The 23957-nt window shown below is 34.1% G+C and overlaps 1 protein-coding gene and 1 non-coding gene across 4 annotated transcripts in view; one reads left to right on the top strand and one right to left on the bottom strand.

Annotated features, from left to right (window-relative positions):
- CHD1 (chromodomain helicase DNA binding protein 1) overlaps window positions 1-23957 on the bottom strand; it is a 75208-nt gene that overhangs the window by 13431 nt on the left and 37820 nt on the right. For 2 of the 3 annotated variants that reach the window (XM_050794398.1, XM_050794400.1), the window contains exons 16-32: window positions 20587-20749; window positions 19594-19746; window positions 17113-17184; window positions 14876-15025; window positions 13803-13951; window positions 13111-13207; window positions 12905-13000; window positions 11385-11561; window positions 8276-8436; window positions 6953-6994; window positions 5486-5616; window positions 4255-4393; window positions 3889-4039; window positions 2533-2649; window positions 1607-1735; window positions 874-1137; window positions 360-500 (exon numbers count right to left, since the gene is read on the bottom strand). In XM_050794398.1, the coding sequence (XP_050650355.1) occupies window positions 360-500; window positions 874-1137; window positions 1607-1735; window positions 2533-2649; window positions 3889-4039; window positions 4255-4393; window positions 5486-5616; window positions 6953-6994; window positions 8276-8436; window positions 11385-11561; window positions 12905-13000; window positions 13111-13207; window positions 13803-13951; window positions 14876-15025; window positions 17113-17184; window positions 19594-19746; window positions 20587-20749 (2332 nt within the window). The remainder of the gene's footprint in view (window positions 1-359; window positions 501-873; window positions 1138-1606; window positions 1736-2532; window positions 2650-3888; window positions 4040-4254; window positions 4394-5485; window positions 5617-6952; window positions 6995-8275; window positions 8437-11384; window positions 11562-12904; window positions 13001-13110; window positions 13208-13802; window positions 13952-14875; window positions 15026-17112; window positions 17185-19593; window positions 19747-20586; window positions 20750-23957) is intronic. The other variant, XM_050794399.1, reaches the window with a different exon arrangement.
- LOC126957704 (U6 spliceosomal RNA) lies at window positions 21239-21342 on the top strand. Its single transcript, XR_007726886.1, has one exon. It is a non-coding gene; the product is annotated as a U6 spliceosomal RNA (small nuclear RNA).

Genomic DNA, 23957 nt, shown 5'->3' with positions numbered 1-23957 from the left:
AAAAAAACTAAAAATTAGCTGGGTGTATGGCACATGTCTCTAGTCCCAGCTACTTGAGAGGCTGAGGCAGGAGGAGCACTTGAGCCCAGAAGGGTGAGCCTGCAATCGGCTGTGACTACACCACTGCACTCCAGCATGGGTGACAGAGTAAGATGCTAACTCAAAAAAAAAAAAAAAAAAAAAAAAAAAAAAAAAAAAAAAAAAAAAAAAAAAAAGCCTTCAAATTTTAAATATATTGCTTTTATCAATCTAATCTACAATAAATTCAAATGCAGTTCTAAATTAAAAGCTATAAATGACAAACTTCAACTTAAATGTTATATGATTTAGTACTAATAATCAGAAAGTCAAAGGCTTACAATGCTGAATGTCTTCTGATCCAGCTCTTCAGATTCTTCAGAAATGGGAACTGGTTCACCACTTGCTGTGATATGAACTGGAGCATCTGACACTGAAGATTTCTTGGATCTTTCCCTACCATCAGACTTGGATTCGCTCAACTAAAGAAAAAGTGAAAAGAAAACAAAAACAAAACCCCAATAGCAACAAAGGCAAAATGACTAACACTTCCAGAAAATAATTACTGTCTCATTTTATTCTACAAGTGCTCATTCTCATTGAATATCCTCATCTATTTTAATTTTTTTTCCCCAATTTCATTTGGGGAAACAACCAAAGCTACTCTGTAATGTTACTCTGAAGGTAAAACATGAAAGAGTGTTCAGACCTATTCTTCTCCTCTACTGCATACCCACACATGCTTCTGAAGAACTCAATTACTGAGACTAGTATCGGCTGATATGCAATTTAGTCTCCTAAAATATAAATATGCTGATTGTTTTTACTTTCTATTTTTTATTATGATTTGCGTACCTTTTCTTCCTTTATGTCTTTTTCTTTCTGTATAGCTTCTTTTACTTTGTTTTCTCTTTTTTCTTTAAAATCTTTTTCCTTTATATCTTTCTTATCCTCTTTTTCTTTTATCTCCCTTTTAAGTTCTTTTTTATTCTCCTTTTCTTTTGCTTCCCTCTTTTCTTCTGGTTCCTTCTTTATAAAAACATCTGGCTCAGGTTTTTCTTCACTGTCTCTTTCTGTTTTAATTTTTTTATTTGGATGTTTCACAGAACTGATCTCATCCTGAAAAGTGCAAGTATGGCCAATGTATTACTAACCAAATTTTAACAATGACTAATTTTTTTTTCACATGACTACAGATTGCATGTATGTGGATTCTGAAAGACAGCCCAGAATCCCCCTAATAATTATACATGCAATGTTTACCTTCCTATAAAGCCAGTCCCGTTCAGGTTCATAATACAATTAAAGGAGACAGAAGCTCATCGAACTGGCAATTGTTTGAAAAGGAAGGACCTTTGCTCTATGCCTCTAGTGCTATATAATATCTACTGGATAGTTAGAATTCTGTTCTATAAATGAGACTATGTCATGAACCATAAGCGCGCGCGCGCACACACACACACACAGACTTCAGTACCTAAAATACAAATTTTAAGGGACTAGTTCAAATTTTAAATGTAAAATACACAAAAACATGCCATAATTCCCTTTCCATAGAAAAGGTTGTTGTTCTAAAACACATTCTTACTTTATCATCATCTTCATCAGACTTCTCTGAAGGCAAAGGAGAAGAATCACTCTTTATTTCCTCTTTCACTTTTATAGACTTCATTGCTTTATTCTTCTTAGCTCTTGCTTTTCTCCTCTTTGAACTTCCCTAAAAATCATTATTTTAATTTTAACCAATTCTACAGATTTCATTTTTAAAAACTTCATAAACATTAAATCCAGTGGCTAGAATACATATACCTACCTGATCCTTAGTCTATTGGTAATAAGCTGTACCAACATTAGAAACTCAAAAAAGGTGCTATAACTTAATGAGTCAAATATAATATTAATGTAAATAAAAAATACTAGCCAATTATTATTCCTTTAAAAAAAGAGTCAGAGAGAAGTAGAAACAATTTTTTGTCCTCTGAGATTATTATCACCTTCAGCTTAATTCAATAGCACAAGAGACAGCATTAGGAATGATTTTTAATGCTACAGGTAGTTACTGACATTATGGTCATAGGTAAACTTCTAATGGTTGCTCTAAGTTTCCAATCACCTCCTTTTTGGTGTCTGTTTCGTTCTTTTTCAGTAAGCTCGGCAAGCTATGATGCTGTCCCTTAAGCACTCTAATGACTTCAAGTAAAACAGTCATGTAGGCTATGTAGGCTTGACTTCTCAAAAAGCACTCTACACTCTAAACGAATTTTCTTTATCCCTCTCTAAAACTAGAAAAAAAACAATCCTACTTCTAAAAGCTATGATTCACCAGTTTTAACATGTATGCCGAGATAATTTAAGGTAAAATTTGAATATGGCAACATCAAATAAAACTACTTAATTATAGAAAAACCTATTTATATAAGCTCATATTGACTTCAGATGTTTAGCATGGTCAAGTAAATGAAATTTATCTTACTAAAAAGTAAACTGGTCTTAGGCATGTGGGCCTTAACTTACCGCACCAGAAAGAGCTTCTTTTTTTGCAAGATCTCTACTAAGTAATTTGATGAGGTAGTCTGCACGGGTCTGCAACTGTTTTGCTTGTGGTTTTTTATCAGGATCATCTGGAAGAATCTGAAAAAGCAATTAACGTTTTCACATTGTCTTAATAAATAACATGAGAAACTTATTGGGTAAAACATGCTTAACCATTTAAATATATATATACACATATAGTTCACCAAGTTTCAATTATTAGTATTTGTAGGAATAAACTCAATGCAAAATACATTTTTTATACCTATGCCAGAGCCAAAGATTTAATTTTTCTGAGAATGAATTCTAAATATACTTTAAATACCCTCATATTATCTTTCAAAATGAAAATAGAAAGTATGAGGTTGTAAATTTCCTTCAAATATACAAAAGTGTACTTAACATCCACTGTTATTCCATGTTATATAATCCTTAAATGCCTTCCCTTCTCAGTAAAAGTGTATTTATATATAGTGTACACAAAAATTCCTAGAATACAAGATGTCATCTTTCTAGAAGAAGACCTAAAGCATACACTGGGAGGAAAGTTTTATAGGGGAATCTAGACTACTTAATTTTTTCTTCACAGTAACAAAGCACCAGTATCTAAAGGTTCCCAACACATAAGTATAAACAATAAGGAAGTTCTCCCAGTGTTTCCCGTTTTAGGTAAAAAAAAAAAAAAAAAAAAAAAAAAGATTTCAGCTAGCACAGTGCAATCAAATGACCAAAAATACTAAAATACGATGTTTTTAAAAATATATATAAAAGATTTTAATGATTTTGTCTTACTGGAATAATAAAATTAATGATGAATGGGTACAAATATATAGTTAGATGGAAGAAATAAGACCTAGTGTTTGATAGATGAGTAGGGTGACTATAGTTAGCAATAATCTATACATTATAAAATAGCTAGAAAAGAATCATTCGAATGTTCCTAGTGTAAAGATAAATATTTAAGGTGATAATGTCCCAGTTACCCTGATTTCATCTCTACATATTATATGATTGTATCGAATTATCACACGCCTCCGAAAATATGTACATCTACTATGCATCAAAAAATTTTTGGTAGAATAAAACTTTTAACCTAATAATCTGAAAAATAATACACCTAATGCCTTAATAACATATAATTTCACAGTAACGCAAAATCTCAGAAATCATTTAAATTTCATCTTTTCATGCAAGGCATCTTCTAAATACACCAAGGTCACACAACTAGCTAGAGCCTTGGTTTACATATTTCCATTATTTCCAACATAATTTAAAAGTAAGAATTAGAATAAATTAAATTCAACATGAATGGTCAACAGAATCAAGAAATAGAAGTACCTTGTGTGTTAGACTGAGGTCAGGATCCATTTTAATCATTTCCCAGCTTCCATATCCATATTCATAGATGCCAATTAACAAATTGGAATCATCTTCTTTGCCCCAGTCTATATCAAAATGAGCTGCCTTTGTGTGGCATGGGATAGTATACCTGGCATTAAAGTTAATAACTAATGGTAAGTTTGTAATTGCCTTACTGAAAAATTAATTTTGAAAAACGTGAGTCATTAGAACTTTAAAATACTATACTTTATTTCTTTGATTTTTTGTTTCATAACTAGCCAATAACACCATAAAAATTAAGCACATTCATTTTGTAATTATTGACTAAGAAAAATCTTACAATGGAGAAAATAAGTAACTCACTGCTTTCTTTCTTCTGGATCAGAAGGAATGGATTTGTGCAAAGGTATTAATTCTTCTTCATGGGAGATGACTAGCTTGGCATTCACCTGTACTCCTGATATTCGGAATGTTGGACCCTTCACTTTTCCGAGTCTACCACCTTGATTTTTTTTTAAAAAAGAGTATTTTTAAAAGTATAAAACATAATTCTATAAAACACCAAGCAACTGATGCTATTACTTATGTTATTTAACAATAAGTATTCTTTATTTATGTTATTAAGAGATTACTGGAAAACCTTAAATTTCATTACATATGAACTAGTGATTATCATCTAGCAGATGTAGATTCACGAAAAGTATTTATCTAAGTGTTTTACCAATTACATAAGATGGATCAATCTATTCATACCATCAACCTCTAAATAAAGAATTATAGGATGATGACTCAGGGTCTCGCTCTGTCACCCAGGCTGGAAGTGCAGTGGTGCAATCATTGCTCACTGCAGCCTCGACCTCCTGGGCTAAAGCAACCCTCCCACCTCAATTCACAAGTAACTGAGAATACAAGCATGCACAATCACACCCTGCTAATTTTTATTTTTTCATTTTTCTTAGACACGGGGTCTCATTACGTTGCCCAGGCTGGTCTCAAACTCCTGGGTTCAAGCTAAACCCCCATCTCAGCCTCCCCAAGTGCTGGGATTACAGGTATGAGCCACTATGACTGGCCTGCTTATTAAATCTTATCTAAATATTTTTATTCAGGTAAATGAACTGTAAAATAAGCATAATAATAAAATAATTATGTACCAAACCAATATCATATATGTATATTTGCATTATATTTTCCCAGTCATCTATACTAAAAAACCCTATAGATACTATACATATTGTATTGTGTGTGTATATACACATATAGCTATGAATGTATATATGTGTATATACGTGTATGTATACATATACATATATGCATACACACACACACATATATATATAACTGATATAAAACAGTAATTTCTGACCTTACCTCTCAGACAGAAAATGTCAGCAGAATTAGAAACAGATTCTACTGCCTTCAAATTGCAATTCTGTTCTCCATTTCCTATTATCCAGAATGGCTTTACTTTGTTTCATAAATAATCTTTTGAGACTGATGAATAGATAATTTAAGATATAATATCTAGCTCAACAAAGCATGTTTTGAAACTTTCATTTACTTCTCTTTCAAATCACTCTCATTTTAATGTTACCTGTTCGTTCTGTTCCTGAAGAACTGTCCTTTAAAGCTTTAATGCAACCATTATGTACCAATTCCCCCAGTCGTCTAAGGTCTGTTTCCGACTTATCAACTAATTCAGCATCTCGAGCAATTGCATCTAATCTGTAACAAAATAATCCCATTTTCAGGTAAATATGTTAAATGAAGTGGTGCCATTTAAGATAAACTAAGTTTCACTCTATTTCAAGATCTGAATGCTACTCTACTGCATGCTCTATATATTCTTGTTCATATAAATGGCAGGAAGCACATAAAAACCAGGACAATGTGGCAGAGAAACAATTCATTTATATATTCAATAAGTTTACTTAATTATAGAGCAAATGGAAGGTTACATACCAATTCTGTAAAAGCTTTTAATAACTGATCAAATTTTAAGATGTTCAAAATGAAGTGGTGAAGTTTTATAATTGTAAACAAAAAAGCTGAGTAAAGTTCTGTAACTTTTTATTCCTCTGCACCAAATAATATGAATGATTAATATTCAAGACTTTTGTTCATCTAAAATAATTATGCAAGTATTTTGTTATATTTTAAGTATGCCATCTCAAAATGAAACAGAAAATATGTCTATTTTTGAAGGGATTTTTTAGATAAAAAATAAACTAATTTGAGTCTTTGCTGGTCTATATTCAAACAGTGGGTTGACCACAACAAAGGGCAAAGAATATCCAAATCACAATACTTAGTGAGATTATTTGATAACTTCAAAAAACTGTCTTAATTTGAATTTCAATACAGTTTGTATAATAAGAGAATGAATTCGAGAAAATTAAGAAAATATCTCTAGTTAGGGAAAGCAGAGCTGGTTAAAAGGCTGTGTTAGCCTTTGGGAGGCTGAGGCGGGCAGATCACCTGAGGTCAGGAGTTCTAGACTAACCTGGACCACATGATGAAACACTGTTTCTACATAAAAAAAAAAAATTAGCTGGATGTGGTGGCACACTCCTGTAGTCCCAGCTGCTTGAGAGGCTGAAGGAGGAGAATCACATAAACCCAGGAGGCGGAGGTTGCAGTGAGCCGAGATCGCGCCACTGCACTCCAGCCTGGCAGACAGAGTGAGACTCCATTAAAAAAAAAAAAAAAAAGACTGGATTAGCAACTCAGCCCTTCTATGGATAAATCTGCTTATGCTACTTTTAAGTTACTGATGAAAAATGAGATAAAGACTGTAAAAAGTGTCTTACAGTCATAAAAGTGCAATTTAAACATGTATTGTATAAATAACTTCATTTACAGGAAAGAAATTTGAGTCTAGAAATTAAAGATAGTATAAAAACATTTTTAAAAATCAATCTGAAATTTGTCTTGTACATTAATTTTGTAAATGCTGATTAAAAGCAAATTTAACAAAGTAGCTAAACTGAATGTTAACACAAACAAAGCTGACAGCATGTAACACATTCCATTATTCTATGAGAATAATAAATGTATTTACCTTTCCAGAGGACCACCAAATTTCTTATAGCTCTTGATAAACCTAAGAGAAAATAATTGTTTGGTAAATGTGAGCTTCAGTATTCACTAAAAATATAGGTATTTCTAATATTTACAGATATAAGAAGGTACTTGTTAGTATAAAAATTAATTCAAGGCACTGTTATCTAAGAAGAATGAATCAACTATGCTAAAAACAAAAATGTTAAAACATTAAGATACAGCAGGTAAGACAAGGCATATTTTAACACCCAGGATGATGTTTAGAGATATCAGTATAAATAAAACAATAGAAGCTAAATTTTGTTTTAAAAATTACTTTATTATTTTCATAAGACCAAAAAAGGTCTGAAGCTACCATAGGAAGTGTCTCCATAATAATTATTAATTATATTACACTTCCTCACATTCCAAGTGCTGATAAAAATTTACTGAACGGCTTTAATTCAGATGCATGGTATTACAACAACGAAAAATTAAAATTTTACTTAAGAAAGCTACATAAGTGGTTAATAAATGAGGAAAAATATCCAGGTAAAGTAGAAGTCGAAATGCTTCCTCAACTAAAGATGAAAAGTCCAGAAATTCAGGTGGTCAGTACCTTTAAAAAAGGCTAACAATGTATTAAGTTTTCTGGTAGAAAGAATGAGGAAGAATTTTGTCAGGTCTAAGATTTAAAAGAAAAAAGTTACAATGGCTTGCAAGAAACAAACTTTCAGAATACAAAACTGAACAAGATTTTAATAAATCTCATATCCAAAACTATTACACAAACAAAAGTAAGCCGTTATCCCATTCCCCTTAAATAAATGTGTATATATAAACATTCTGAATGGACATTACAATTTATCCTGCATGGTCAATCTTACCTCACCTCAATTCCTACTTCAACATATCAGAAAAGGTTTTATAACAGGGTTATTTTCAAAAAGGAAATTACCTTGGTGTTAAGAAACTAGAAAAATACAGAACTTCTACAAAATATTAGTAACTGGGAGTCCTAAATGCAGTGAGAATTTTTAATAAAAAACCAAATGTATCATAAACACTTTTATTATTCAAAAGGATCACTATTCTGAGTCAAATTAATAAAAAAATTTTTGCAGCCTAAGTAGTTTAGCAATAAATAAATAACACGCAAAGGTAAGACACTAAACTTGTTAGTTATAATACCCAAAAGCAGAACCACCCAATTCCTACTCAAATAACATACATTTGCCTCTTCTAAAACTTCATCACAATTTTTGAAAATTATGAAATTTTTATATTTTAGTTTCACACTCTACTAAAACTAAGTTGAAACGATTGTCTTGTATCATCTTACCGCCTAATTTCTGCATCACTAAATCCTTTAATATTCTCGCGAGGAATAGTCCGTGGTCTTCCCCGTTTCTTTGGCCTTTTCCCTTCTGAGATGGAATCACTATCAGATCCAGAGTATCTCCTACTTCTACTGCGCCTCCCTTCACTTCCATTGAAACTAATCTGGAATTGGAAAATAAATATTTACCCAACCTTAGTGTAAAAACAGCTTTTATCTTAGGAGCAAAAGCCATTATAAAAGATGGTCAGAATCTTAAAAATGTTATTCAAAGTATCAAAAACATTCCATAAACAAAATTAAAAAGCAAACAGAAGAATATATACATCTGGTGGGTATTTTGACTTAAAGGGTAATGAGACAATGTTACATCAAAAGCCTCAAAAGTTATTCTACTGACCCAGCAACATAACTTCTAGGCATTTTTCCTGAGGAGATCAAAACTGTGAAGAAACACTGATCAATAAAGTTATTTACATCATAAAAGAAAAATGTGGCTGAGCGCAGCAGCTCATGCCTGTAATCCCAGCGTGACTGGGAGGCCAAGGCAGGAAGATAACTTGAGCCCAGGAGTACAAGACCAGCTTAGGCAATATAGTGACACCTTGTCTCTACCAAAAATTTAAAATATTAGCGAGGCATTTTTGGAGCTACTTGAGAGGCTGAGGTGGGAGATCACTTGACCCCAGGAAGTTGAGGCTGCAGTGAGCCATGATTGTACCACTGCATTTCAGCCTGAGCAACACAGTGAGATCCTGCCTCAAAAACAAAAAGCAAATAATCTAAATACTCATCAAAGAGAGACCAGACAAATCTATATGATAGAATGCTAAGAGACCATTAAAAATGGGGTTGTAGAATAATTAACATTCATGACATACTGTCAAAAAGAAGAAAAAGTTCCAAATTAATACGACTCCACAATTTAATTTGGCAAATGATAATGAATTTTTAAAAACTGGAATGATGTACACTGTGATAATATTAGTCGTTATCTCTGAGGGAACGGATTAACTGTCCCTTTTTTTCCGTTCTGCTTAATATCCACATATTGCTATTCTAACTAGACAAGTCAGATATTTGAAAGAAAAAAATGCCAGTTGAACCCACATAAAAGACTATTTGTAACATCCATTAATTTTAATGGGATACATCAAAACATACATTCTGTAAGTCTTGGGAGTTTTTCCAAAGCTTTGGCACATATTCTGAACCTCTAATATGCTGAAACTTAAATGAAGTAAAAAATGGTATTTAGACCTTATTTTTTCTAACCTCCCTTGATCCTTTCACAAGATCTAATGTAATGCTGCATTCTCACACACTCTAAAACAAAACTACTTAGGGGTTTGAAGAAATAAACAGAAACAAGAAATAACATACACGGTTACTTTTAGGCCAAAAACATTATTTTTGGCTCCACTTCTGGCTGTTATGTAGAAACTTGGTAGGGGCACTGCTCCTACTCTAACAACAAATCTGATCTACAAGATCCTAATTCTTCTGTTTAACATCAGAGAGATGAAATTTCAGGGCAACCTATACATCTAAATGTAAGGAAATACAGGAGATTGCAAAAAGAGAAAAAGATATAGGACTCGAACAGTGGCTCATCTGTGGACAGCATAGGTGACAGAAATCAAGTACCATACAAGACGGTATCAGCTAAAATCTGCTAATGGCTGAGTACAGGCTATTGTGAGATCATAGGACCTAACAGCCAAAACTCGGAGGACCTGCACCCATTCTCAGGCACTCTGCCACAAACTTCCACTAGGTGATCATGAGAAAGCAGCATGGTAGAAGACTGGACAAAACTTTTCTCCATGGTACAGCCTTAGAGAAAGTGAGTGGTCACCTTTGTGGAAACAGGAAGGAAGCCTTGCCAGACCCTTCTCATCTGCTCAACTGAGGGCACAGAATAAGATCTAATATGGTTGCAAGAAAATAAAAAACAAAAAACTCTACCCTTGGGGGAATGGTAGCAGGGCAGGGACTAGAGTGGGGCAAGCCCCTCATTTGCCCCAGGCTTAAAATTTAAGGAAACACCAAAAAACTCAGTAATCAAGACAAATAATTTTATAATATCCTAAAAACCAAAGGATAATAGAAAAAGAAATTAGTCTTAGAATTTTTTCCTTTTTGGCAATATAGCTTGGCATGGCACTATTACAGTTATTTAAAAATCTGATATTTGTTTACTTAGGCCACTGAATAAATACCAAATGTTTAAAAACTAAAATTACATAAAGTATGCTTTCTGAACATGGCAGAATTAAATTACCAATAATTAACAAAGATAGTTGAAAAATCTCCTAAATACCTGAACATTTTAAAACATACTTCTAAAAAAACCTATGGGTCAAAGAGAACTCACATGGGAAATTTTAAAATATTTTTAAATTAAGGAAAATATAAAGATAGATTTGGAAGATTCAGAAAAAGCAATGCTTAAAGAAAAATTTGTAGCATTAAATGCCGATATTAGAAAAGAGAGATTACATTTCTATATCTAAGCTTGCACCTTAAGAAACTGAATAAAAGAGGCCAGGTGCAGTGGCTCACACCTATAGTCCCAACATTTTGGTAGGCCAAGGCGGATGGATCACTGAAGCCCAGAAATTCCAGACTAGCCTGGACAACGTGGCAAAACCCCATCTCTACAGAAAGCATACAAAAATCAGCTGGGTGTAGTGGGGCACACCTGTGGGAGGATCATCTAAGGCCATGAGGTTAAGGTTGCAGTGAGCCAGAATTGTACCACTGCACTCCAGCCTTGGCAACAGAGCAAGATGCTGTCCCAAAGAAAAAAAAAAAAAAAAAAAAAGAAAAGAGCAAATTAAATCAAAAGCAGAAAGGAAGAAATAATAAATTGCAGAAACTCATGAAATTAAAAACACACAAAAAATCAATGAAACCAGGAGCTGGTTCTTTGAAAAGATGAATAAAATACAAGAGGAGTAAACACTTCTCATTTCATGAGGCAAACATTATCAAATCAAGGACATTACAAGAAAAGAAAACTATGGACTGATACCTCATAGAAACAAACAAAATCGGTCCAGGTTGAATACTCTACTTTATAGAAACATGTGTAAAATTGCAAAATCACCTGTTTTGCACAATTTCTCATTCTTGGGAGCATATAAATTTCTTCAAGTTCCTTTTGTCTTTCTTCTTCTTCTAATCGTCTTCTTTGATCTTCGGGAATAATTTCCTCCCAATTCTTTGAATTTCTTTCAGGTTCCAACTCAATGTCATCCTCATCCATATTTGAGAAGTTGGCAACCTGATAAATTTCAGAATTTTAAGAGTAACTGTTATAGAAAAATTGATCCTTAATTTTTTTTTTAAAGGGAAGAAACTGACATGCCTAAATATCCTTAGGATAATGAATATGACTGTGGACTAAACCAAAAATAACTTCAAACAACCTAGATTCATTACCTCACTAGGGCAAAGCAGATCAAACAAATGACATCTAATAATCCTCTAGGAAAGATTTTCTTTTGCCCTACTGCTCAAAAAAATTAGTAGCATCTCAGAACTAAAAGCAGTTAACAAAAAAAAAAGTAATTTATACTATTAACATGCTAAATAATCTGCAGAAATTCTCAGACCAGTCCATGGATCAAGTATTGTAGAACAATCTAATATCATTTTTATGATCACAAAAACACAATCTAAAGAGCTACTGGCAGCAAAGAGCTACTGGCAGAGACACAGAGCTCTTCTGGGAGGATTATATAAGATAGCACATTTAAGGTACTATGCAAGGTCTGGTATACAGAAAGCACCCATTAAGGCTAACTATCACAGCCGGGCGAAGTGGCTCACGCCTGTAATCCCAGAAACCACCTCTTAACCAGGATTACTCAACAGTCTTCTATCTTATCTCCCTGCTATAGCTCTTGTCTCACTACAGTCAGTCATCCACATAGCAGCCAGAGTGATATTAAAATTACAAAAGTTTTTTATTCACTGTGTGGGGTACATGCAGATGTTCTATAAATACTTGTCAAATGAACACATGAAATGAACTGACCCTTAAAAACTGCAGTTCATAGAAAATAGCTAAGATGTAGAGAAGCCTGTTTCTTTAAACAAATGGCACTTAACTTACTCCATGAGGTCAGTTGACTTATGTTGTTTTAGGACTCCTTTCAACTCACTGGCCCTCAAAAAACCAGGGATATTAAGTATCAATATATAGTAGCTTATTGCTTACTTTGACTGATTTACTTGAGTTTTCTTATTTGTGATAAGTTAATGTCAAAAACTGCTTCAAAAAAAATCAGCCGAAAGCTTTCAGTCATGGAAATCTAAGTAAGATATCACATTAATTCATTTATTTACCCAAGTATTTAAGGACATGCTATTTGCCAAGCACTATTCTAGTTGCTAATTAGCAAACAACAGCTCTTTCCACCCAACAACATGTAACTCCATAAATGGATCTTGTCTCTTCCAAATCAGTTTGCTACCGGTTTGTCTGAACAAGGGAGAGTAGTTTTTATACAACATAGCAATCTTCCTGATTATGCTTAAAGAAAGATTAACAAACCACTAAATGACAATAATTCAATTCCTCTCAATTTATGTAATTACAAGGAAAATTTTGTTTAAATCTACCTTGAACTGGGAAAGCAATTCGTCTCCTACAGTTAAAGGACCTGGTTCATTTTCATGAGTTTCAGCTCTCTTCAAGATTTCATCTATATCCATTTCCTATAATTAGAAAAACAATATTTAAATATACTTGAATCCTTTCATCCTACCAAACAGATGACACATATTCTGAAGCGGGTTTGTTGTTTTGTTTTGTTTTGTTTTTTTACCTGGGGCTCTTGTTCTTCTCCCTCAGGTTCCTTAAAAAGTTCCTCAGCACCAAACTTTAAAATGGCTGATAACTCTTCTTTATTGAAAGGAGTAGAACTAAAAGAGGAAAAACAAAAATGCTTAACATTAACAGTTAAAAATATTTACACAGCACTTTTATTAATTACTGACATTTTCACCTTTACAAAAGTTACATGAGGAAGTTAGATGAATCAAGTATTAGTATCCTTTTTTTTTTTTTTTTTTGAGACAGTCTCTCACTCTGTCACCCAGGCTGAAGTACACTGGCACAATCTTAGCTCATTGCAACCTCCGCCTACCAAGCTCAACTGATCCTTCTGTCTCAGCCTCCTCAGTAGCTGGGACTACAGTCGTGTGTCACCATGCCCATCAAGTTTTTTATTTTTTGTAGAGGTGGGGTTTCACCATGTTGTCTAGGGCAGTATATTTACTTTAAAATAAGGAACTTGAAGCACAGAAGTTAAAGAGATTACCCCTAAAATTACAAATCTATAGCGATGAAACCAGGTATTGAAGTATGTCTTCTAACTAGAAATTAGTCAAAAATCTTCCAAAATATAAAAAGTACAACACTGAATACATTTCCTCAATGATCTATAGTGATGTAACATATCAAAAAAATGAGTTTCCTGACTCTAAAATGACATTTTTTAAATAATAAAGTAACCACCTTGATGGGGCAGAACCTGTATGTAGTACTGTCTTCCCAGTTGTGTCCATTCTTTGAATTACAAGATGATCTAAAACCATCTTCTTTTTGGCCCTTTCAAGAATATCTTCTTCAACTGATCCCTTTGTAACTAGACGATAAATATTCACCTGTAAAAACACACACGAGGAAACAAATTGCAGCATAAAGGATTTGTTTTGCTAACTTCAAGTGCCTAAACATTGGCACACAAATTGAAGCTCATTCTACACTACATGAAGTTTTCACGGGTTAAAAGCAAAATGAAAATTTAAAAAACATGTTTAAAGCTAGAGTTCCTCAACTCAAACTATTTTGAAATATATCCTTCCTTCCTTCTTAACATTTTGGCAAGGAGATTGCATTTGCTTATTTTTGCTTTTTTTTTTTAAAGGAAAGACAGTAATTTGTAAGTTATGATTTAGCTGGGGAAAATGGGGGGGGCACATAAACTTCTGACAGCCTTATTATACTCGCTGCCTTGATTCTAATGTTTCATCACTCTATATAATGCAAAATTCTATGAACCACTCCCCAAGTTAATTAATAAGAAGCCCACCATAAAACAAACTCTTCAAAATTGAAAAAAAATTGGTGTAGTAAATTTTCCCTATTTCTCTAGGTAAAGGTTCAGTACCACCATTTAAGGGTATTTTGTTACAATTATAAAAATGGGGTCACATATTATATGTGGAGAATCTTGGAAGCACATGGACAAAATATACACTAACAGAAAGGCAGCATATGCTACTCAAACTCTTTCAAAGTTAAAACAATCAAGTAGACTTTTATTATAATTGGAAAACACTGCATTTTATAGTTATGACTAGAACACAGGATAAAAACAGCATACATGATCCTATTTATGCATAGTTACCTCAATTCTGTCATATTCTCCAGGTGATTTTGGTAAACCAAGTTCCTTAGCATCCTATCTGTTAAATAGTAGTATGACTGTTGCAGTGATCTTACCCTCTAGAAGATACACTGAAACCATTCCCCCCCAAAAAAGAATTCTAAAACAGCAACATAATACAAATTAAAATTAAAAATACCTGTTTCTTTTGCCCAATTCGATGGGCTCTAGCCTGTGCCTGAAGATCATTCTGTGGATTCCAATCGGAATCAAATATAACAACAGTGTCAGCAGAGGCTAAATTAATCCCTAGACCTCCAGCTCTTGTAGACAGCAAAAAGCAAAAATCCTGTAAGAAATTAAATAATCAAAATGAAAATTTTTCAGTTAATTTTCTGAACTTAAACAGCATGTTACTAATTAAACAAAAAGGCAGTTTTTAAAACTAATACATAAACATCTAGCAAGACCAACCAACAAAAAGACTCCAAAATCAAATATATATGTTATTAATACCAAATTCAATATAGTGTTTACTTCTGTTGAAAAAAAAAAAAGAAAATGGAATAGGAAAGGAATGATGCTTCAACTCGAACTGTAAATTTTATTTCCTTAAAAAATAAAAGGCACATACCAAAAAAAAAGAACTCTATGGAAAATAGTGTGGAAATTCCTTAAAGGAACTAAAAGTAGAACTACCATTTGATCCAGTAATCCCACTACTGAGTATCTGCCCAGAGGAAAAAAGTCATTACATGAAAAGATACCTGTATATACATGATTATAGCAGCACAAATTTGCAACTGCAACAATGTGCAACCAGCCCAAATGCCCATCAATCAACAAGAAGATAAACTGTGGTATACATATACAATGGAATACTACTCAGACATAAAGAGGAATGAAATAATGGCATTCGCAGCAACCTGGATGGGATTGGAGACTATATTCGTTTTTTTTTTTTTTTTTTTTTTTTTTTTTGAGATAGAGTCTCACTCTTTTCATTTTGCCTCACTGTAACCTCCGCCTCCCAGGTTCAAGCAATTCTCCTGCCTCAGCCTCCCAAGTAGCTGGGATTACAGGTATGGCACTACCACACCCAGCTAATTTTTGTATTTTTAGTAGAGATGGGGTTTCACCATGTTGGCCAGCCTGGCCTCGAACTCCTGACCGCAAGTGATCAACCTGCTTCAGCATCCCAAAGTGCTGGGATTACAAGTGTAACCCACCACGCCCAGCCTGGAGACTACTATTCTGAGTGAAGTAACTCAGGAATGGAAAACCAAACATTGTATGTTCTCGCTCATAAGAGGGAACTAAGCTATGAGGATGCAAAGTAATAAGAAATGATACAAAGGACTTTGGGGACTCAGAGGGAAAGGGTAGGAGGGGGTGAGCAATAAAAGACTACAAATTTGGTTCAGTGTATACTGGTGAAGGGTGCACCAAAATCTCACAAACCACCACTACAGAACTTACTCATTTAACCAAATATCACCCGTTTCCCAAAAATCTATGGAAATAAAAAAAAATTTTAAAGCAAAGTGCGATAATTTGCTGTTTTGGGGTCTTGTCTTTACTTTTTTTGAGACAGAGTCTCACCTCTATTGCCTGGGCTAGAGTCTAGTGGCATGAGCATAGCTCACCGCAGCCTCAAACTCCTGAGCTAACTGATCCACTTAACTCAGCCTCCCAAGTAACTGGGACTATAAGGGAGTGCCACCATGCCCAGTTTATTTTTTTACTTTTTTACTTTTTTTTTTTTTTTTTTTGTACAGACAGCAGTCTCACTGTTTCCCAGGGTGGTCTCAAACTCCTGGCCTGAAGCGATTCTCCTGCATTGGCCTCCCAAAGTGCTGGGATTACAGGTGTGAGCTACCGTGCCCAATCTGCCTAATTTATTTTGAAGCAAATTAAAGTAACTGTTCCATGCTGAAACAGTATTGATAATAAATGGTAAAATTCTTGGCTGGGCATGGTGGCTCACACCTGCAATCCTAGCACTTTGGGAAGCCGAGGCAGGTGAATCACCTGAGGCCAGGAGTTCAAGACCAGCCTAGCCAACATGGTGAAGCCCCATCTCTACTAAAACTACAAAAACTAGCCAGGCACGGTGGCATGCGCCTGTAATCCCAGCGACTTGTGAGGCTGAAGCAGGAGAATAGCTTGAACCCAAGAGGCAGAGGTTGCAGTGAGCTGAGATCATGCCACTGCACTCTAGCCTGAGCAACAGAGCTAGACTCTGTCTCAAAGAGTGCAATTCTTAGGTTTAAACTAGAATAGTGACTTTAAAACCTTGTTTGCTGATCAAAGGTGGCTAACACTACTCCTTTTTTATCAAACTAGATATGAAGATTAAAAATGTCTGAATATAATAATGTAATATACTGATACTAAATCAAAATTATTTATAATTTAAAAAGCATTAATACATACCTCTGATCCCTCAGCATTAAAATGATCCAGAGCTTGTTTCCTCAGTTCTCCTTTTATTGATCCATCTAATCTCTAGAATAAAACATATTAAAATACTGCATATAACAGAATCGAAATGTTACAAAGCAATTATAAAATTAAGTAGAAATATGAAGCATGTCTTGCTAAAACTATAATAGAAGGTACCTACTAGACGGTAAAATAATGCTCAGGCATTCCGTCTTTGGTCTGTGCTCCAAATCACTAAGACTGCACCCTCAAGAGTAAATACAGCATAGGCTGTCATACTATTCTGCCTCAGTCCCATTCTAAAGGTATGTGATTGAGTACACAGCTGTTTACAAACACCTGAAACAAGTTTCATATCATGCCATGACATACTGTGTTATATTCTCATGTTTTATCATTTTACTTTCAAAATGTTGGTGTAACCCATTAAACTGATTCACAGATCCACTATCAGGTTACAATTAAGTACAGTGTGGTTACTAGAACAGCATTAGTGTCACTTGAGAACATAGATAGGCAAATTATTCAGCCCTACCCCAGACCTACTGAAGGGGTTTAGCAAAGGCCATCCAATTAATTCTGATGCACACTAAAGTTCGAAAATTATTGATGTGAAGCATCATGGGCTCTAGTCAACATCCTGCAAATGAGTATTTTATTCACTGGGTATCTTGAGCAAGTGATTTGACTTTCCTACACAAACTTTTTCTCCATGTCAGTTCTGCTTTAAGTAAAACAGACGTAATAGTAGTCCCTCTTTCGTAGACTATAGAGAACTCAGTGAGAGAACATAGGAAAACACGTAGCACAGTGCCTACACATACTGAATGCTTATTAAACATTAGCTACTATTTCACTTTCTGAATGGCAATGATTTTGTAATTATTACCTGGTTATAGACTAGAAATAACTTGTCTACTGTGATCCATGCATTTAACCGATGTATTAAACTAGTATTTTGGGAAGCCATATGCCTACCTTTGCTTTGTTACTGTATGAATTTTAACTCTGAGAAGAAAAATATATACATTTTAAATGATGTATTCTAAGTGGTTTAAGTGAAATGCTCTTAATTATCACCTACACAAAGTAGGAAAACAGATGTCTATTAAGGTTTTAAAAAAAATAATGTTTCTTTTCCACTAAAATACAAACTAGTACAAATATTAAGAATAGTGGCATCTCATTACTGTGGCATGACCTAAACCAAATAAAATTAAAAATGATTCTCTCCAGGAAGCGACCTAGGAACAAGAAGGCATTAGCGGCAGAGAAGTGGTGCTTATAAACACTCAAAATTAGTCAAACTAATTTTTTGTTTGACCAGGTACACAATAATTTGTTTAAAAACAAATCAACACAAGGCAGGAGAAGAAAGCAAATGGAAGGACAGGAGGAATAGCTAAAGGGTACAAGTTGCTTTCCGATGAAAATGTTCTAAAACCACCTGTCTGACAATTACACATATCTGTGAACATAGTAAAAACCACTGAATTGTATACTTTAAATGAGTAAATTGTATGATATGGGAATTACATATCAGTAAAAGTGTTTTCAAAACCCTCAACTAATGGTACTCTTCTACGTTTTCCCCTAAATGATTGTAATTATTTCTCAATGATATTCATATCACCAAATACCTGTCCTTCTTCACAACACTTACCAGAATTGTAATGTTACATTTATTTGCAATCACCTGCTTGATGTTTGTCTCCTGTAAAAGATTATAAGCTCTGACCAAGCAGGGAATGTGTGTTGAGTCCCATTATTATAACTTTACTGCTATTTTACTATCTACACTAAATATACATCATTTGCTAGCTGTATCTACATAATGTCTGCTATGTTCCTAGCACTGTTCATAAAATTGCTTCAAGGATTAAATAATTAGATGAAAAGTACTAAAAATAGCACCCGACTTTAAACACTCATCAATAATATTAGCTTTAGTTATACTGAATGAACTTCAACATAAATTTTGAATAGATGGAAGGGAATTTTGGTTTTTAGTTTCTTCTCTAAAGTTGTCCAGTTTTACTCAGCGAACACTGTGTCAGATAACTATGAGCACACCAATCATCAGAATCTTGGCAGCATTCACATTCAGAGGCTGCTGGCTGTTTTCCTCATTCAGATTAAAGACTAAAGGCTCCCCTGCTTTTAGATCTATCCAATCAAGAAAACTCTGTCTTAGTTCAATTTTTAAAATCTAAAGCAAGCACAGAAGAAAAAGGCAGAATTAAAAGAAAATAAAAATTAGAGGAAAGGAAGAAAAATTGTTTTGTTGCAATATGTAAAGTCAAGAAGAAAAAACGGAATGACAAACATTTTTTAAAGCAGATATATCTTTTTAAAGAAAGTGCAGTTTATATAAAAACCTAAACACTTATAAAATAATTTCAAAGGTAATACTGTAAAATATGCACAGGAATTAGATAAAATTTAAAACAACAAATACAATTAAATGCTTACTTGAAAGGGGAATTGACGATATTTCAAATATTCTGCAAGTATATCTAACATCCGCACCATTTGCGAAAAAATAAGAACTCGATTGCCTCGTTCTCTTAGGCGAATTAAGAGCTTGTCAAGAAGAATCAATTTTCCGCTACTACGAATTAAGTGCTACAGAAACAATAAATTCAAGTCGTTATATGTTAAAAGACGTAAATAAGTTGTCCACATAACACTTTAGTTGCTTGAATTCTTTTAAATTGAGATTTTTAATTTTCATGTTAGAAAACAACTTGTTTCACTTTTCAAAATTTTCTAAGACCTTTACCATTTCACTACGACTTAAGCTAAAATATTCCTTGCCATATCACACCTAGGTTTTTGTTGTATTGTCAGGGAGGAAAAAAGTACTGTTCACTCTGTTTGCTAGTTACTACACCACAGTGTTTCTCCAAAAATCTTAGCTGAAGAACAATTACACTGGAAGCAGCAGCAACTAAGCAACCAAAGGTTTAAAAGGAGTAAGCAAATGCATTCTAATGTATTAATTCTAGATGCTGATCCCAGCCCTTCAAGGCACTACAGTGGCTGGACTGCAGTTGTGCCTTCACACTTCTAACTTATCTTCCAGAAGTACCAGGAAGGGTTAATTAAGATGTGAGGTCAAGATGTCCTTTAGACTACCATCTACCAAATCACTAATGCAGCACAATTACTATTAATGATTTTTTTCATAATTATGAACATACTGTGGGATTTTTTTGCTGGATAAGTCATTATAGTCTATGGTTTGAGAGACATATTTTTAGAAAATTCATCAAAATAATTACATAAATTAGAATTTTAAAATCTTTTCTACAAAGATTAATAATTGAGACCATTATATAAAGGCACCATTAACTAAAGAGAACTTTTAACCAATATATTAAAGCACTGAGCTATTTTCGATTGTAAGTGAAATCAACATTTCTAGAACTTTATCATAAAGTAACAACATTTAAAAATTCTTACTTGTAAGGCCTCCTGTTTATTATAGAATTCATTATTATCTGGTGGTTTAATGAGGTAGCAATGGTTACAACATTTCTTTAGTTCCATCATAATGTTCAAAAAGCCTGAGGTACTGCCCTTGGAACCTTTGCTGAGGGCTTTGTAATTCCTAGTTAAAATCCATCTTAAAAAAAAAAATTATGAAAATGACATTTAGCAGAACAATTACCAGGATAAATTCTAAAAGCTTAAAAAAAAAAAAAGGCAAAAGGTAGTACCAAAGTAAAACTGTACCATTATGAAATTCACAACTGGATATATGATGGACCAAGCCTCTTTCATAATACTCACGAGAACACAACTTGTTTTCCGAACCATTAGCTACACACAGAACAGGCTAATGTAACATAATTATTACAGAGTATTAATCCTTTTCCCCTCAAATTTGCTAAAAAGATGGTCGCCTGCATTACTTATCTTAATCTTCTTACAACTTTCACTGCATTAGACATCTAATGAAATTGAATCTTCTACATGGACCTAAAAGAAACCTGAGGATACCTGGTTTTAGCCACAACTGTCTTCTCTAGATTGCAATTACACAATACATATGCAACTTACAGAAAACACCTTGGTGCTATTTTACTGCTCCTAACTATATGTAACAATTCCTGTGCTCACTTCGGCAGCACTTATACTAAAACTGGACCGATACAGAGATTAGCATGGTCCCTGTACAAGGATGACAAGCAAATCCACGAACCCTCCATATTTTTTGTATATATATACCATGAATACTACACAGCCACAGAAAAAAAAGGATGAAATGATGTCCTTCAAATAAAATAATGTCCATGGATATAGTTGTAGACCATAATTCTAAGTGAATTAACACAGAAACAGAAAACCAAACATCGCATGTTCTCACTTATAAGTGCAAGTTACACACTGCGCACACATGGACATAAACATGTAACACTGTGGACTACTAGAGGGGGGAATGAGGAGAACATGGGTTGAAAACTACCTACTGCATACCATGCTCACTACCTGGATGCAATATTACCCATGTAACAAACCTGCACATACACCTCCAGCATCTAAAATAAAAGCTGAATTTTAAAAAGAAAAGAAAAATTTCCTCTCACCACGACCTTTTCCACCTTTTATTTTCCTCCTTTTAACAAGGTCAGTTTTTGAAGGGACTTCAAAGTCTCAAATATCTAGTGTACATACTCTTTTATTACCATTCTTTACCACTAGTTATACAGGCAGTTCCCCAAAACTGGAATGAAAAGCAAAACAAAACCCATGGACAATGCTCAATGCCGTAAGAGGTAATCAAGAATAAAGAATTATTTTTCCTTATCCAGAAAAAGTTTATTATTAATTTCTCTAGAGGTAATAATTCTAAGAATTTTTCCAGAAATTTATGGCAGTATCTTATTACCTTAGTTGCCAAAAAGTACCCTGAAGAGTTTAAGTTCAATATTCATGATATATGACTAGCACTGAGAGAATTACAGGTGAATGTATCTTCTTCCTACTTTGACTTTTCTTCCCAGATATTCTACAAAATGCATTACTTTTTTAAAAAGAACCCTATAACAAAATCAGATAATCGCCATTGTGTACTACAAAATATACTCTTATCATAATTATTAATTTGAATATTATCAAACACCTAGATCTAACTACCGATCTATAGGGAATACAGGGGATACTGTTAAACTATTTTAGAGGGAAGTACTATGCAAAATCTAGATTGTAGAAAAATTCTACAGAACAACTGTTTTCCTCATCGTATATATTTTAACAAAAAAGAAGTACCTATGGATAAACTCAGAGACAAATCAATTGCCATATATGAACCTAACTCAATCCTGATTTGAGTAAACGTAAAAAAATTTTTTGAGACAGAGAAAATCTGAACAGATACTGAATACTGGCATCAAGAAATTACTTGATTCTGTTGAGAGAGCAATAATTTCCTAAATTGTGAAAATTTTAAAGTGGGTTATTTATGATGGGGTCTCACTGTCACCCAGGCTGGAGTGCAGTGGCATGACCTCGGTTCACTGCAACCTCTGCCTCATGGGCTTCAAGCGATCCTCCCACCTCAGCCTCCCAAGTAGCTGGGACCACATGCACCCACCACCACTCCTGGCTAATTTTTTTGTATCTTGGGTAGAGACAGGGTTTTGCCATGTTGCCCTGGCTGGTCTCAAACTCTTGAGGCTCAAGTGATCTGCCCCCCTCAGCCTCTCCAAAGTGCTGGGATTATAGGCATGAGCCACCATGCCCAGGTGATACTAGTATTTTTAAAAGTCAATTATTAGAAATACATAGAAAAATATTTATGGAAAAATGTCTGATCTGCTTCAAAAGGATAGTTACTGAGGGAAATGGGGATGATCAGAGATACATAAAAAGACTGGCTTGAGAGGAAAGTGAAGCTGGGGCTGGGCACAGAAGCTCACACCTATAATCCCAGCACTTTGGAAGGCTGAGGCGGGTGGATCGCTTGAGGTCAGGAGTTCAGGACCAGCCTGGCCAACATGACAAAACCCTGTCTCTACTAAAAATAAAAAAATTAGCAGGGCATTGTGGGGCACACCTGTAAACCCAGCCGCTCGGGAGGCTGAGGCACCAGAATCATTTGAAACCGGAAGGCGGAGGTTGCAGTGAGCCAAGATCGTGCCACTGTACTCTAGCCTGGAGTACAGAGGGAGACTCCATCTCAAAAAAACAAACAAACAAACAAAAGTAAAGCTGAGTCACGGGTATAAGAGTTCATTAAATTATCCTATTTTTGTACATGTCTGAAATTTTCCATAACAAAAATAATTATGCAGTAAGTATATTCTTTCAAATGTGTGGCACCTATAGATTTACCATAAAATATAAATGTTTCTGAAACTCCAAATGCATGTAGCAATGTATTTCCTTTTATGCAATTAAATGTTTAAATAGATATTAGAACAGATTTTCCTTTCTGACTCTTTGAAAAGTCCTACTGTATAGATCTTGACATACAAAATTTATACCAGCTATGATCTGTTAATACTCTTCAAAAAGCAGCAGGGCCTAAAATTTTGTTCTAAGTTTCTTTTTTTGGCCTCTATCTGTTAACTGTCATAATCAAATAATACCTTCATATCGTGGAAATCCTAACACTTAAACTTTTTATAATGTAACAGTATGATATACAGGAAAGCAATTAATAATGTGTTAGAAGATAAATTAGTCTTGTTACTCATCATTTTGGACATGTCATTAAATCTCCTTTTGCCTCCTAACGACACAGAATAAACTTATTCTAAAACTCAAGAATTGCAACTGCTCTACGACACTATTGTAGAGAAGGTGGGGGCACCAAGAGCAGGACATAG

This window comes from Macaca thibetana, chromosome 6 (genome assembly GCF_024542745.1).
Source record: "Macaca thibetana thibetana isolate TM-01 chromosome 6, ASM2454274v1, whole genome shotgun sequence".
Taxonomy (NCBI): domain Eukaryota; kingdom Metazoa; phylum Chordata; class Mammalia; order Primates; family Cercopithecidae; genus Macaca; species Macaca thibetana.
The sequence above is the reverse complement of the archived record's forward strand: the minus strand, read 5'-3'. Positions and strand labels throughout refer to the sequence as shown.